The sequence below is a fragment of the Danio rerio genome, chromosome 4, assembly GCF_052040795.2.
Source record: "Danio rerio strain M-AB ecotype USA chromosome 4, GRCz13ab, whole genome shotgun sequence".
Lineage (NCBI taxonomy): Eukaryota > Metazoa > Chordata > Actinopteri > Cypriniformes > Danionidae > Danio > Danio rerio.
In genome coordinates this window covers 71,515,497-71,531,714 of record NC_141024.2, presented here as the reverse complement: position 1 = coordinate 71,531,714, position 16,218 = coordinate 71,515,497, and the positions used below count along the sequence as shown (strand labels likewise).

General features: G+C 43.5%; 3 protein-coding genes across 16 annotated transcripts in view; 1 reads left to right on the top strand and 2 right to left on the bottom strand.

Annotated features, from left to right (window-relative positions):
* LOC100149554 (uncharacterized) overlaps positions 1 to 6,749 on the top strand; it is a 34,897-nt gene extending 28,148 nt beyond the window's left edge. For all 6 annotated transcript variants that reach the window (XM_087249907.2, XM_088650277.1, XM_087249906.2 and 3 more), the window contains one exon: positions 2,449 to 6,749. In XM_087249907.2, coding sequence (XP_087106033.2) covers positions 2,449 to 4,403 — 1,955 coding nt within the window. In that variant the 3' untranslated portion in view covers positions 4,404 to 6,749. The remainder of the gene's footprint in view (positions 1 to 2,448) is intronic.
* si:cabz01054394.7 overlaps positions 1 to 16,218 on the bottom strand; it is a 202,854-nt gene that overhangs the window by 120,224 nt on the left and 66,412 nt on the right. The gene's annotated exons all lie outside the window — the stretch shown is intronic.
* Positions 791 to 16,218, bottom strand: part of LOC100150280 (NLR family CARD domain-containing protein 3-like) — a 29,893-nt gene continuing 14,465 nt past the window's right edge. For 5 of the 8 annotated variants that reach the window (XM_087249850.2, XM_087249853.2, XM_087249854.2 and 2 more), the window contains 2 exons: positions 13,669 to 13,842; positions 791 to 10,795 (listed from right to left, as the gene is read on the bottom strand). In XM_087249850.2, the coding sequence (XP_087105976.2) occupies positions 10,789 to 10,795; positions 13,669 to 13,842 (181 nt within the window). In that variant the 3' untranslated portion in view covers positions 791 to 10,788. The remainder of the gene's footprint in view (positions 10,796 to 13,668; positions 13,843 to 16,218) is intronic. The other 3 variants (XR_015484010.2, XR_015484009.2, XR_015942542.1) reach the window with 2 other exon arrangements.

The following is a 16,218-nucleotide window of genomic DNA, read 5'->3' as shown; positions in this document are numbered from 1 at the left end:
TTAAAGTTGCTGCACGTCCGCCGGTTCCTGCCTCAAAATGAGCGAGTTTGAGCCACTTGTACATCCCGGAAGTGTTCAGAATAGCAAAACAGAAGCGAAAAAACTCGACACAGAGGAACATTTACACCTCACTGCCAACTAGCGTTTCGGAAGTGTTAATGCAGACCAACAGAGACAGCGCGCAGAAGTATAAATGCACAGCCACGCTCCTTGCATGCGCCGTGGGTTACGCCGGTCACCTGACGCAGAAGTATAAATCAGCCTAAAGGGGTCACACACCGGATGCACCACCACGCCACGCCATACAGCGCAATGTATTTTAGAATTCCAAACATAGATTTCTATCAATGTACACAGACTGGCAGCTATCTGCGGCTACCAGCTACGACTCAAGACACTTCATATTTCTGCACAGAGCGCCATCTGAGTAGTTTCAGTTTAAATAACATGCAAATGTGCGCGATACTTCCAGCTGTCATGTGTGTGTGTGGTGACACGCGCATCCAGTGTGCGACCCCCTTAACTGCGTTTTATAACAACTGATTAACGCTTATCTCTATGGAAGGTTGTGACGTCATCGTTTATGTGCGGAACCGTCTACAAATGCGCTGTCGACGCAGAACGTTTTAAAAATATAATTAAAGAACAATAAAAACATCTTGCTTGCGTGCATAATTTATATAACTGAGGTTTTAATTTAACACTGATTCGGGTGTATCTGAATCCCTGCAGACAGTCGGTCAGACCTGTGTACTGTCATCTATTCAAAGAAATTCACTCAGACTCCATGTCTCATTCGAACATTTACTGGTGATAAGTTGTGGTTTTCTGAAACAATACAAAAATAATCTCACATAAGTAATTTTTTATATAACAATTAGAACAGCAAATAACGATAATTACAATTATAAAATATGAATACAAATTGCAGTAACCGCACACCATATGAATGGAAATAATTAGAGCAGTGATTCCGTGACTGTCCACAAGAGGGCACCAATAGACCACTAAACGTGTCTGAGGCACATTTTCCAATGAGATAACTCAACAAGTATAAGTGGTAAATCACTGGAAGAAACGATTACGTTTGTACATGTAAAGTGTTAATATTACGTGCATTAAATATACTGCATATGAAAACAAGCCTAATTAACAACTATTATCAGTTACAACTCTAAAATCGGCCATTAGGCGCTATTGCGTTATGGCGCTATTGCGCATTTCACCCGCGATCTAAAACAACAAGACATTTACATCAATCGAACCAAATACACTTACTTTCTGTGCACGCACAACTATATACATCAGCAGTGGTGTTACTCTGCACGTAAACGTGAGTAGATAAGCAGATAACTAATCACTTTGTAGCGATTTTAGATCGGTTCTTTGTCTGCTCTGCACACCTGCTTCTCTTCCTTCTCCAAGTCCCGCCCAATAAAGTGACGATGCGATTGCTTATTAGTCAGCAGCAGAATGTTCCAGAAGCCTTTTGAACAATGTGATTGACATGCGCTGTTACGGCTGTAGTTGGCTAGTATCTCATCAAGATAGCTCTCATTTGTACTTCTCATGCTGTGTTCACGCCAGATGCGGCCAGCGCAGATAAATCGCACATAAATAAACGCATCAACATTTTTGAGTTCACTCGCTTCATTCACGCATCAATGTTAAATTCATCCGCATGTTAAATTAACTTCACAACAGACCGGATTTGCATGATGGGGAGGGCTTCTGTCTGCACGGTGACTCTAGCTTCGTTGCTAAATGGCTAACATGAATTTTACTGAGAGAATAGCTGTGCTTTAGGAAGGCTGAAAAACAGCGTCGATTCATTTGGAGCCGTGTCTGAGTTTACTAGAGCCTTTCAGAGATGCATCCAGCCCTGTGAGTTCATCAACTCCTCCAGAAACTTAACCTGGATCACAGAAGCGTTCAGCGGTGCTTCTGACTGAGCCGAGCCCAGTTTGATCAACTGTTGTCGGTGTCAGCAGGAGGATTTTCCCCCGGGACACCAACAACAGGCGTAACGTCATAATCACGTCTCCACAAGAGCAAGCTCCTGATTGGTTAATGTCCGCTGAAGTTCAGATTTTCGAACTCGAGTGATTCACGCAAAAAGCTCAACTCGCACTGCTTTATTCGCGCAAATTGCATCATTCGCGCTGCCACATTCACACGTATCATGCCGCAGGATGTCTATTCGCGTCTTTGCGTTAACATGTAAACCACTCATGCTTGACGCTTCTTCTGCGTCTGGTGTGAACGCAGCATTATGATGCACTTGAGCTTAACCACTTGCACTGGCTGAGCTGTGAGAAAAACAACACTATTGGCTGTTTTTTGTAGGGGAAGAGCTACTCTATGTCCTGCCGTCTTCATATTTCAGTTGAGGTTACATCAAAGCACGTCACAGGACCTTTAACTGTATTTTTGTCTGTTTTGTTGTAGACCTGAAGCCACCTAAAGAAGAAAGTCCAGAGCTTAGCGAAGCTGAGGAAAAATATCACTGTGAGAAACGTGAATTCCCAACTGAAGAATCAAACCGAATCGAAGAACAGAATGAAAATGCTTCCCTGAGAAAAAGAGGACGGCCGAAGTCCAACCCTCATTTTACCTGCGGTCAGTGCGAGAAGAGTTTCGATCAAAAACGAAACCTCGAAATCCACATGAGGATTCACACCGGAGAGAAGCCTTTCAGCTGCCAACAGTGCGGGAAGAGCTTCACTCAGAAAGGATCCCTCAAGAGTCACCTGAGAGTTCACTCGGGAGAGAAGCCGTACTCCTGCCGGCTGTGCGGACAGAGCTTCACGGCAGAACCGAACCTCAGATACCACCTGAACATTCACAACGGAGTCAAGCCGTACGCGTGCGACGAGTGCGGAAAGTGCTTCACGCGTAAAGCCACCCTCAATAACCACATGAGGATTCACTCCAGAGACGACATCTTGAAATGCCTTCACTGCGGAAAGAACTTCAGCCACAAAGTCAGCCTCAAGACTCACATGAGGATTCACACTGGAGAGAAGCCGTACTCCTGCACTCAGTGTGGAATCAGCTTCACGTACAAAGCGTCGCTAGACTCCCACATGGGAACTCACTGTGAAGACGGCCCGTACACCTGCCAGGTTTGTGAGAAAAGCTTCTCGCTAAAGGGAAACCTTAAGACTCACATGAGAAGTCACACTGGAGAGAAACCGTTCGAGTGTCTTCAATGCGGAAAGTGCTTCACTCGTAAAATAACTCTCAACTACCACATGGAGATTCACTCCAGAAAGGACTGCTTTATATGCCGTCACTGCGGAAGAAGCTTCCCCAGCGTGATTCTCCTCAAGGAGCACGTGGAAATCCACTCTGACGACAAACCCTTCAAATGCCAGCAGTGCGGGAAAGGTTTCCGATTCAAGAAAAACCTCAAAGCTCACATGAGGGTTCACAGCGACGAGAAGCCTTACGAGTGCCAGCACTGCGGGAGGTGTTTCAATCACAAGCCGAGTCTTAATACTCACTTAAGAATTCACACCGGGGAAAGGCCTTACACCTGTCCTCAGTGCGGGAAGAGCTTTACCTATAAAGGAACTCTCGAAGGCCACATAAGAGGTCACAACAAAGAGAAGCCGTTCAAGTGCGAGCAGTGTGGAAGGTGTTTTGGACGGAGAGGAACTCTTAAGTGCCACATGAAGACTCACCCGAGAGACAAGCCTTTTAAATGCCATCAGTGCGGAGCGGCTTTCACAAATGGGAACCGGCTCAGGAGTCACGTGAAGACTCACATCGGAGAGAAGCCTTTCATGTGCGTTCATTGTGGAGTTGCATGTTCGAAGAAAGCGAATCTCGAGGCTCACATGAGAATTCACGATCGAGAAAAGCCGTTCTTGTGTCGGCAGTGTGGAACGCCTTGCTCAACCAAAGCCAAGCTTGACGTTCACATGAGAGTCCACGCCGGGAAAAAGCCGTTCACGTGTGATCAGTGCGGGAAGGGATTCCAGCTGAAGGGCAATTTTACAAAACACAAGCAGGTTCACGCTGGATTGAAGGCGTTCGTGTGTCTGGAGTGCAGAAAGTGCTTCGCGCACGCGGAAGACCTAAAGAGTCATTTGGTGAACTGCGGGAGGAAAACGCAAAGCCTTTGCGACTATAACCTGCAGTGCTCTGAATGCAGGAAGAGCTTCAGGAAGCGGAGCAATTTTAAAAACCACCTGCGCATTCACTCTGGAGGAAGGAGGTTCAATTGCGATCGGTGCAATAAGAAGTTCCTTTCGCCGTCGCACATTCGCATGCACATGAAAAGTCACACAGATCTCAGACCTCGTTTGTGCTTCCAGTGTGGAAAGAGGTTTAAGTGGCTCGGAAGTTTGAAATGTCACCAGAAGATGCGTACTGAATGCGTACTGAGGTACAGCTGAATGCCAGTCACATCTAAACGAGATCAAAAACACAAGATATTCTGAAAAAAACAGGGTTTTGCTTCATTCAGCCTCACTCTGCTTCATACTACCATGATAATAAAAGTAATTGCACACTGAATCAGAAATCTTTTGAACCGGGTCCAACTTTTTTTTCATTTTCACATCTCTGCTTTTTCAAATATGAGTACGATTAAAAATAAATAAATAAATTTGGACTTCAGTGTGCAAAGACTTTAAGTGTTCAATTGTTTACTCATCCATCAATAGTATTTCTGGGCCCCGTTTCAGAAAGGAGGTCAAGTAAAAACTGAGAAAAATGAGAGAAACTCTTAAGTTTTCCGTTTTAAAATGGCAGGTTTGTCAACCTGGAGAAAGCAGGGTAAGTCAAGCCTGTTTCCGAAAGTGAGGTAGCTTTAACTCAGAGTCAGTTACCGTGGTAACTTACCCTGTAAACCAAACCTGGTCAGGAACAGGTTCTAAACTGTTCAGATTCTGTCGATCTCCTCCCCTTTTTTAAAGACGAAGCGGTGTTACGATTCCACCCACCTGTTTTTATGTGCATTTTGAAGATGTGCATAAAAAACGACTGATATAAACGTCATGATTAGGCCCACGCGGAATCTCCGCAGATTTTCTGGAGAATTCCGCACATTTTTAGCCCATCATTAATTCTGTTTTTTAACTTGAGTAAATGTGTAAATCTGAATTTATACAGTTTTTATTCAGTAATTTATTACTTTTTATTTAATATATTAAGGGTTTAGTTATGATACTCCGCTGGATACTCCCAAAATAATTCCGCAGAAATCCACAGATTTTTACCAAAATTCTCAGCAGAAATAGCAAAAAACGTCCGCAGATTCCGTCTTGCCCTAGTCATGATGCACATAACTTTTGAAAACACGCATAAAAAAATCTTATTTGCATAACTGAGTGGAATAAACTTTTATTCGATAGAAAAGATGCGCATAATCTACGATGGAAACACTTTTACCGATCAAATTCCAGTATGTGTATTCAAAAAGGTTTGCTATAAGAGATCATATGATGATGAAAATGTGTGTGAATGCACAAACCAGCAGGCTGAGCACATTGTAAAACATCTGAAATGTTGTTTTGGTCATTCTTAAACGCCCTAACCGTTTTAGAATTAATGTTATTAAATTATTAATGACCTCCAGGGCGTCTGTTCTCCGCATCTCATGGCTTCAAACGCCACCACGCATTCATTGTGTATCGGCTTTGTCCTCTGAGGTGAAAGTCATTTATTAAATAAAGAAAAGATTGACGCAGCTTCTTCTACCGCAGTAAATTCTGCTTTTACTGTTGATATTTGGCGCCAGTTAATCAGGAAGTGTCGATTTTGTTCTCTTCGGCTCGTTAGATGGAAGCGCTGCTTTATTCGCAAGTCTTTTATGCGATTTTTCCAGTTTTGCACATAAATTTAATTAACATATTCGGATGGAAACAGCTATTTCCTACATTTCAGTCACACAAAGAACAAAGTGACGTACGAGAAAGGCTTGTCCTTTTTTTAATAAATAATTAGCTTAAATTCACTGTCCTTCGACAGGGACATGTGCTGTAACTAGATTAATAGATTATTACTCGTTCTACAAAACTATTTTATTAGTACAGCTTACTTTCTTAATGTCATATCAGCCTCTACACTTGATCAGTAATAAAGGCAGACACACAAGTGCACTTTTAAATATATTAAAACGTGTGTAAAAGTGGAAACCTTAAACGAAACATTTCCACTGAGCTTTAAGCTAAGGTTATCCGCATTCTTGTTTTGTCAAAATTTGTTGTAGAGACTATGCAGTAGCCTATTTTATGTAATTGAACGCAATTACATCTGAAATAACTTCAGAATTACGACCAGTTCCCCACTTCTTCAAGCGAAAAGTTATTAAACGTCACACATTACATTACTTATTTTATTATACTGATTGGCCAACACAGCTAATTTCACACAAGACTGACAAGATGCAAATTCTGCACGGTATTCATTGCGTATTCTGCAATGTTTGGCTGCGGGACAGTATTCCACCTATGATTAAAATCATCTTTTGTAAGCTTTTTGGACAGAAGTGTGTGTAGTATAGTGTGTCCACTGTCATATTGGGGTGATATAAACACAACAAGTCTCTTTTTTTAAATTTCCTGATGTTAAAATAGGACCCAAATCCTAGTGATTTTGAGGCCCACCGCAACGTAACCGAGGAGAGTGGTTTTCCCCTCCCCCTGAATTGATTGAGGGCCGCGGTGTTTCTATAATAACATGTACACACACATGTCCACAGAACATTTTTGTTTTGCAATTAAACTGGTATTAAAATATTTGTTCAGCTCTCTGTGATTTTAATAAGTTTAAAACATTTTTAAAACAGAGCATGTTCGTTATAAAGACAGTAAAATCGCTATATAAGTCTTAACCGCTATGATCATCACAGCTGCATGGCGGGCACGCGCACAGGTAGGGCTCAACCTAGGGTGTGTGACTCATCATTTCAGAAAGGCTTGAATAAATTCCACCACAAATACATTATCATGTATTTCAGCTTCATCCGAGTCTCACATCCGAGTCTTCATGTCTCTGTCACTGACTGCTGTTTATCTGACAGAACACAGGAGAAGCAGACGCGCACATGGGAACAGGGGGCGGGGAGAAGCAGCTCATTTGCATTTAAAGCCACAGGCTACAAGAAACAGCTATAATGTATTCAGACACCAAAATGAGCAGATTCCTGAGGTTATAATAAATAATCCGATGGATATTTTGAGCTGAAACTTTAAAGACACCAAAGGCTCATCTTACACCTTGTAAAAAGAGTTAAATAGGTGCCCTTTAATACAGCATAAAAGGCTTTTATCATTAGCTGTTGGTTTGGTGTTCTCTTAGCATGCATCACAGTGCAGTTTTGCGTTTTCATGTGCAACAATTAGAGAAAAAAAAAACGAAAGTGGGGGAAAACTTTGTTTATAAAAATACCTGTTTACATGTGGACGAGACCTTGGAGTGAAATGATCTTTGTGAGAAACTGCTCATCATGCTGCGTTTACACCAGATGCGTAACGCGCGTCAAGCGCGAGTGATTTACATGGTAAGTCAATGCAAAGGCGCGAATAGACATCCTGCGTTGCGATACGTGCGAATGGCGTGGCGCGAATGACTCGAATTGTGCAAATGGCGTGATACACGCAAATGGCGCTGGTGCGAATTGAGCGTTTTGCGCGTTTGATGCACTTTTGCGCGAATCACTCGAGTTCGAAAATCTGAACTTCAGCGTACATTCGCGGCGCGTTAACCAATCAGAAGTTTGCTCTTGTGGGGGCGTGATTGTGACGTAAAAGCTGTTGATGGTGTCCTGGGGGAAATCCTCCAACCGACACCGACAACAAGTTATCAAACTGGGCTTGGCTCAGTCAGAAGCACCGCTGCAAGTCCCCGTCATCCAGGTTCAGTTTCTGGAGGAGTCTATGAGCTCACAGAGCTGGATGCACCTCTGAAAGAATCTAAAGGACTCAGACACGGCCCTAAATGTATCGATGCTGTTTTTCAGCCTTCATAAAATACATAAACACTGTTATTTTCTTCATAAAATCCATGTTAGCCATTTAGCTACGAAGCTAGAGTCACCGGGCAGACAGAAGCACTGCCCATCACGCGAATCTGCGACTGTTCTAAAGTGAATTTGATGTGCGAATAAAGCGGATTTGATGCGAGTAAACTCAAATGTTCACGCGGCAATTTACGCGCGATTTATCCGCGCGTTCTGTGTCTGGTGTGAACACAGCATCAGTTACAAATGTCCTTGTTCGCTGTTGTCAGATTACTGACTCAATAAACAGGCTGTTGCTTTGCACATTGTGTCTGCTAGCCCTCGGAGACATTCAAAACACAGACACTGTTCTCAGTTTAATACTGACAAGGCTATTCAAATTGATTAAGGGCAGCAGATCTTTTGAATTAACCTGCATTTAAAGGGATAGTTCACCCAAAACTGAAATGTCTGTCATCATTTACACACCCATCAGTTGTAATCAACGATTTTTCTTCTTTAGGCTGAGCACAAAATTGTTGAAAACCTGTAACTGTCGACGTCTGTAATCTTTTATTTGTCCTGCTCTGAAAGTCGATGATTGAAGGTTTCTAAAATTTCGTAAATGTCTTCTTTTGTGTTCGGCAGAATGAAGAAGCTCAGAAAGGTTTGGGACCATTTAAGAGAGGGTAAATGTTTCTTTTTTGGGTGAACTATTTCTGTTACGACACAGTTCCAGAATAGTTCCTGTCCGGGACCTGCCCCAGGGTTTGTTCTCCATTTACGTCCACCGCTGGAGTTTTTGTTTTCAGCCAATCGCGTCCTTCAACAATGACATTCGTATTGAACCGAACTCGATCATTGTGAACATCACAACCTGAACAAAAGCCAGCTCTCTGTGGAATCAAATATGCCCAGTGAACTTGACTTACAGGTAAGGCGGTGGCGCAGTAGGTAGCAGCACCTTCGCCTTACAGTCAGAAGGTTGCTGGTTCGAGCCTCGGCTGGACCAGTTGGCATTTCTGTGTGAAGTTTGTGCTCTGGTTTCCCCCACAAGTCCAAAGACATGTGGCACTACAGGTGGGCTAAATTGGCCGTAGTGTAAGTGAGTGTGTATGGGTGTTTCCCAGCTACGGGTTGCAGCTGGAAGAGCATCCACTGTGTAAAACATATGCTGGATAATTTAGTGGTTCAATAAAGGGACTCAGCTGAAAAGAAAATGAATGAATTACTTACACCATAGGTCTCGAACTCGACCCCTGCGGTTTTGCTTTCACCCTAATTTAACTCGCCTGATAAAGGTAATCAAGGTGTTCAACTGTGTGTGCAGGTGTGAATATAAGCAGCTGTGAATTGGAGCTAAACTGCAGGAGCTAGCAGGAACTCATTTGAGACCATTGACTTGCACACTGATAAAACTTTAAATCAGATTTTCCATCATTTATTTATTTATTTTTTTGATATACACCAGGGGTGTCCAAACTCGGTCCTGGAGGGCTGGTGTCCTGGAGAGTTTAGCTCCAACCCTAATCAAACACACCTGAACCAGCTAATCAAGCTCTTACTAGATATGCTAGAAACTTCCTGGCAGGCGTGTTGAAGCAAGCTGGAGATAAACTCTCCAGGACACCGACTCTCCAGGACCGAGTTTGGGCACCCCTGATATACACTGTATAGGCGTTGTTTAAAGTGCTTTAGACATAAACGCGTACAATAATGCAAAACTCCCGTTTTACACTAATAGGGTTTGAAGTTTGTAAATTCATCATAGAAACGATTTCTGACTAAATGCAATGCTCTTCAGACTCATGTTTTGTGACATGGTCCATCTGAAAGATGAAGAGAAAAAGCAGGGAAGATTCCCGTTTTTTTTTTTTTCTGTATTGTGAGGAGATATATGCCACCATTTCATAGCAAAGCAGCTCCTTTGACACCTGAAGTTTTCCTCTTGTTTGTGTGCGCATACAAACTGCGTCCCAAATCAATAGTATCTGGGTGCAGCCTTTATGATGCAAGCTGAGACTGCATCACTCAGCGGTGCAATGTCAGACACAATGCACTCAAATGGAGCGAGTGAGGTGAGCCCATTAAAAAGCATTGGATGCAGCCCAGATTGCACTGCACCAGGTCTGCAGCCAGACCCATCTCTCCCAAATGGCACACTATGCACTCATGCACTATGTACTTATGCACTTACACACTCAGCAGGATAGTATATGTATGTAGTGTCGTCCCAAATTTTTTTTTTACTAAGCGGAAATTCAAACCGTCTCCCAAATGACGTTTGACGGTCGCCAAATCATTGAAATAAACAACCGAATTATCAAATAATACCTGCCGTGAGTATAACCGCATTCACCATCGGGAGGCGCTAAAATCACTCTCATAGGAGAATTTTGCTTTCACCATCTAAAATAATTAAAGTTATCCAACATGTCCGTCCGATAGCTCCGCCCCTTCCGCTACGTAAGCAAACCTGCGGTCGTTGAGTGCGTGAAGTGTCCATCATTCCACACTTCACTTCAGCGGCTGAATGAGTGCATCATCCGGGTAATTAAAGTGCACTTATTATTGTTAGAGTTTTCAGTGTGAAAGCACTAATTACACTATTTATACTACAAAATGGCGTAGAATAGTGCGTAAGTATGCGATTCGGGACGCAGCTACTTTAAATCATTGATTGAGTTTAATCCTCAAGGATGTCATTAGACCGAGTGTAACTGTTCAGTGTGTCTGTAAAGTCCTGCAAGCAACACACAAACACCCCACCGTGACCTCAGTTTCTGTTGATTCTGCAGGATCTGAAATGTCTGTAGCGGCTCCATATTCATCTTCACTTAACACCTGTTGGCACACAAAAAAAGTTTCAATTACTGGGAATGCATGCATGACTGCCGACACAGGGATTTAAAAGGCTTCAAATCATTTATAGATCTAAGCAGATATAATAAAAGGAAAACCGTGGCTAATTACACTAAAAGCAAAGAGCCATAGATGTGTTTTTACATTAAGTGTATATAACGTTTTCTCAACACTAAAGTGTAAAATGCTATTTATATCAAGCGCAAGTTTGACATCAACTTAAAAAAACAACAACTGTATTTTCTTAGCATTCAGCCATTTAGGGCTGATTTATACTTCTGCGTCAAGCACACGCATTTACTACGGGGCAGCCTACGCATGGACAAATAGCCCTCGTCGTGGCCGTCCGCATCGCTGAAGCGCACCTCTCAAAAAATGTAACTACACGTCGCAACGACGCGCAGCGCAAGCTCTGTGATTGGTCGCCTTGGTAAGGCTGACGAGTGTGGGCGGGACCAAGAGCCTGATAGAGCGATTGTTTACAAGTGTGGAGTCCCGTGAAGGAGCTCCGGATGGAAAGTTTTGTTTTGTGTTTACCTCATGGTTAAAGTTGTTGCACGTCCGCCGGTTCCTGCCTCAAAATGAGCGAGTTTAAGCCACGTGTACATTTAGAAAAAACAAAACACAGGCGGAAAAAAAACACGGTACAGAGGAACATAAACACTTACTGCCAGCTAGAGTTTCAAAAGTGTTATTGCAAAGCAACACACACCGCAAGTATAAATGCACGGCAACGCGCATTGCATGTGCCGTGGGTTCACGCCGATCACTCGACACAGAAGTATAAACCAGGCTTTACTCTGCACAAACAGTGATGTACTCTATTTACATTATATATAAAGACGTTGAGGCAGTGGCGCAGTAGGTAGTGCTGTCGCCTCACAGCGAGGAGGTTGCTGGGACGCTGGTTCAAACCTCGGCTCAGTTGGTGTTTCTGTGTGGAGTTTGCATGTTCTCCCTGCGTTCGCGTGGGTTTCCTCCGGGTGCTCCGGTTTCCCCCACAGTCCAAAGACATGCGGTACAGGTGAATTGGGTAGGCTAAATTGTCCATTGTGTGTGGATGTTTCCCAGAGATGGGTTGTGGCTGGAAGGCCATCCGCTGTGTAAAAACTTGCTGGATAAGTAGGCGGTTCATTCCGCTGTGGTGACCCCAGATTAATAAAGGGACTAAGCCGACAAGAAAATGAATGAATGATTAAACACGTTTAATAGATTATATAAAAGGAAATTGTTTGATAAATATTTTTATTTGCAGCAACTTTTAGATGTTATTCATTGGAATAACAAAAGTGGAAAGAGCAGCAGAAATATCCACCACAGTGTTAAGACTACGCTGAAAACCAGAATCCAGTAAAATTGGAAAATCCGGTAAATAAAGCCCTGCCAATAGAGGTCTGCGCAGGACTGATTTTTATAGTCCCACTCCCGCAAGGTTTTGTTCCGCACCCGACCGCTCCTGCTGTATATTCCGTCTTTGTTCACCCGCTGCCCACTTTTCTAACCGACCCAACAGTTCCCGTTAAATTTACATCTAATTTCCAAAATCTCACATTTAAATTTGGCACTAGCAAAACAGATAATAGATAAAGCTGTCGGTTGTGCGAGGGTTGTAGGCTAAATGTTAGTGTTGTTTGCCCCTTTGTGATGAGACATGAGTGTCGCCTTAAAACTGAGGTTCCAGTCTTCTGAAGCTGGTCGCACATCGGATGCGATGTGGTGCAAATGTGACAGGTGGAATTAACGTTCGCCAAAGGTGCACACTTAAGTAAAGTTTCACAATCTGATTTCGAAAGAAGCACGTGATATGATTAACTGCAGCTGGTCACCCAGCAACAATCATTAGTTAGCCAATCAGATTAAGGGTGCTTTCACACCTGTGAATCGATTCAGTTGTTCCGAAACAGAGATAACAATTGTTACATTGTTGCTCTTTGCTCTTGGAGCGGTTCGCTTTCACACTGCAAAGTTTCTAATCGGACCAAAAGAGCTAAAACAAGTCACGTGTGAGTAAACTCTCCTTACATTGGTCAGAGTGTCAGGGTTTATTTTGCAGAGTCCCGCTCAGCTGTCAGGAGAGGTGGTGGTTTAGTGGTGATTGACAAGGTGCGCGAGCACACAACGTGTCTGGGGAGAGATGCGGTGGGGAGGGGTGAGATGGGTGCGCGACGATGCCTATTTGAGAACCGGGAGGGAGACGCGAGATTACCGGGAGATTATCACTCATTTGCGGGCATCCGGAGACTCGCGAAACTTCCCGCCCTACTCATAATTCTCTCTTCATATAGCCGTATGCCTATTACATATCCATAAAACACTGTGATGTAATCACGCTCGGATCGGATCGCTTTCTCACTGCAATCAATCCGCTCCAGGGTTCGTTTCAATCGAGCCGAGACCACCTCATTTAAGCGATCTCGGAGCGATTACTTTGGCGCGGAACAGAGCGCGATTGCCCTGTTCACATATGCCACTAAAACCAGCTTGACCACCAGCCTGGTTTAAGCTGGATATAGCTGGTTTTGGCTGGACTCCCAGCTTGGCTAGGCTGGTCATTGGTTTTAGCTGGTCATCTCCCAACCTGACCAGCTAAGACCAGGCTGGAAATGGCTGGAAACCAGCCTGGAAGTGGCCAAAACCCCACTAAAACCAGCCTGGTCGACCAGCTAAAACCAGCTTACCAGCCTAGGCTGGTTTAAGCTGGATTTTAGAGCAGGGTTGTGTAAAAAGATTCTCCCTTACTGTGCAGTTTAATCCTCCCACCAGTAAAGTTGTGACAAGGATAGTCATTTTATGATCTTTACTGTCCAACGCAAGCCAAGTGTAAATTGTAAATGAAAAGAAGCAACAGTACTTACCGCAGGATCTCCAGTTTATAATGTGGGTCATTCTTTAAAGCGGACAGCAGCTTCTCACTGGAATCTCCTAGTTTATTCTCAGTCAGATCTAGCTCTCTGAGCCGTGAGGAGTCTGATCTCAGAGCTGAAGCCAGAGCAGTACAACCTTTATCTGTGACGCCACAATCCTTTAACCTGCAGGTCAACAACACACTCTTCACTCAGGGTTCAGCAGGAACATTAGCATCCAAGAACACATTTTCAAGAGTTCACACTTAGCTGATGACTGATAATAAAGCTTGTTTGGCATGCTGTCCCGGGAGAGAGCCTTGAGCTTATGAGATCCTCGAGCTCGGGGCTCCCTCTCGTTTGCAGGGTGAGAGGGGAGTTTGAGCTCAGGTAGATCTCGATGAACTTCCCCCTGCTTATTTCTAGCAAATGAGTGGAGGTGTACTTACTAAGAGCTTGGCTATGGTATTAATTTTGTGTGTTCAATTTACTTAGGTTGCGTGCTTCTGTGGGAGGAAACCGGAGAACCCGGGGAAAACCAATGGGAGCACGGGGAGAATGAGCAAACTCCGCACAGAAATGTCATCTAGTTTAATTTGGACTTTAACCAGAGACGTTCTTGCTGTGAGGCAACAGTGCTAATCACTGGGCCGCCGTGTCGCCCATCTAGAAAGGAGGGGGAGTAGGGGTGCGCAGGGGAGGATTCTTCAAGGCGAAGATATTGAGATAAGAAAACTCTGGTTATTTATAATGAGTTAGAAATCATCTGATGAGCTGACGCGGGAACAGCTGAGAACAATCATAGGCACGTGATCCTCTAGTAATTAGTTTATAAATAAACTTCACTTAAATCAGGGGTGTCCAAACTCGGTCCTGGAGGGCCGGTGTCCTGCTGAGTTCAGCTCCAACTTGCCTCAACGCACCTGCTAGGAAGTTCCTAGTCTATCTGGTGAGAGCTTGATTGGTTCAGGTGTGTTTGATTAGGGTTGGAGCTAAACTCTCCAGGACACCGGCCCTCCAGGACCGAGTTTGGACACTCCTGACTTAAATGAACTATGTACTCTACGCCAGGCCAGCGTTGAAAAGACAGGAGGAAATTTGGTCAACCTATGGGATTGGCACTTTTATTCATGTGCCCTGAGTTACAGAAAACACGACTTGGTGGCACTAAAGCACAAAACAGTCTAGCCGAGCACACATTTCTAATGAAGAAGAAGATGCACTGAGGCTAGGGCTGTATTCAAAACCCCCCTTTTTACCCTTAATAGTGCATTATTTGAAGGAGCGGGCAGTCCAAGTGGTGTCTGAAACCATAGTGGACATCACGAAGTGCAATCGAGTGCACAACGAGTGTACAACCCATGCACACTCAACAGATAGAAAATCCCCATAATGCACTGTGAGAGTTTGCGCAGTGAATGAATTCCCAGATTTATCCTGGAATTACCCTGAAACACCAGCAATTCCAAACTAAAATGAGATCTTTCAAGAGTTCACACTTAGCTGATGATTGATTATAAAGCTTGTTTGGCATGCTTATGGCAAGCTCACAAGATCCTAGAGCCCGGGGTTCCCTCGGGCGAGAGGGGAGTTTGAGCTCAGGTAGATCTGGAGAACTCCCCTGCAGTACTAGCTAATGAAAAGATAATGATTGCTCTTAAGAGATAACTACTTACTAGGAACATGTCTATGGTGCCGATTTGGATTAATCAGTTAACTTAATTAACATGTTTTTGGACGGTGGGAGGAAACCGGGAACTTGGGGGAAACCTATGTGAGCATGTGGGGAACGTGTAAACTCCGCATAGAAACGTCGGCTGGCTTGGTAAGGACTATAACCAGTGACGTTCTTGCTGTAATGCAACAGTGCTAACCACTGGGCCACCATGCCACCCATCTAGGAAAAGAGGAGGAGGAGTAGGGGTGGAAGGGGGGATTCTTCGAAACGAAGATGGCTGTGATATGGAACTTAGGGTATTTATAGTGGCTTAGGAATCGTCTGATTGGTTTTAGTTTTAGTTTAAACTTTATTGTCCGTTCTGCTTGACACAGAAAGGACATTTTTCTTCAACACTGGATTTAGGACAACAATTACAAACATACATCAACGACACAATAACACTTATCAAAGTACATAGAAGTTAAAAGTTTAAAAACCAAATTGGCCCCATGCACAATACTGCAAATCATTCTTGGTAACCACCTCATTCACTACAAACATTGATCCGGTTTAGAACAACAACTGCCATTGGGATAAATGACTTTTTATAGGCATTTCTTCGTGCTTTAGGAATTCTAAACCTGCGTCCTGATGGTAGCAATTCAAATGCTGAGTGAAGCGGATGTGTGTTATCTTTAAAAATCACAACTGCTCTTTTTTCCATAAAAGAGTCAAATAAAATCTGCAATGAATGCTGTTTGTGACCAGTTATCTTATTTGCCTGATTGATAATTTGCGCTAATTTCTTTTTCTGTTTAAGTGTTGTGTTACCAAACCATGAAACAATATTATATGTGAGAACACTCTCTATAAGTGATCTATATGCCAAGTTTAAAGTCTGT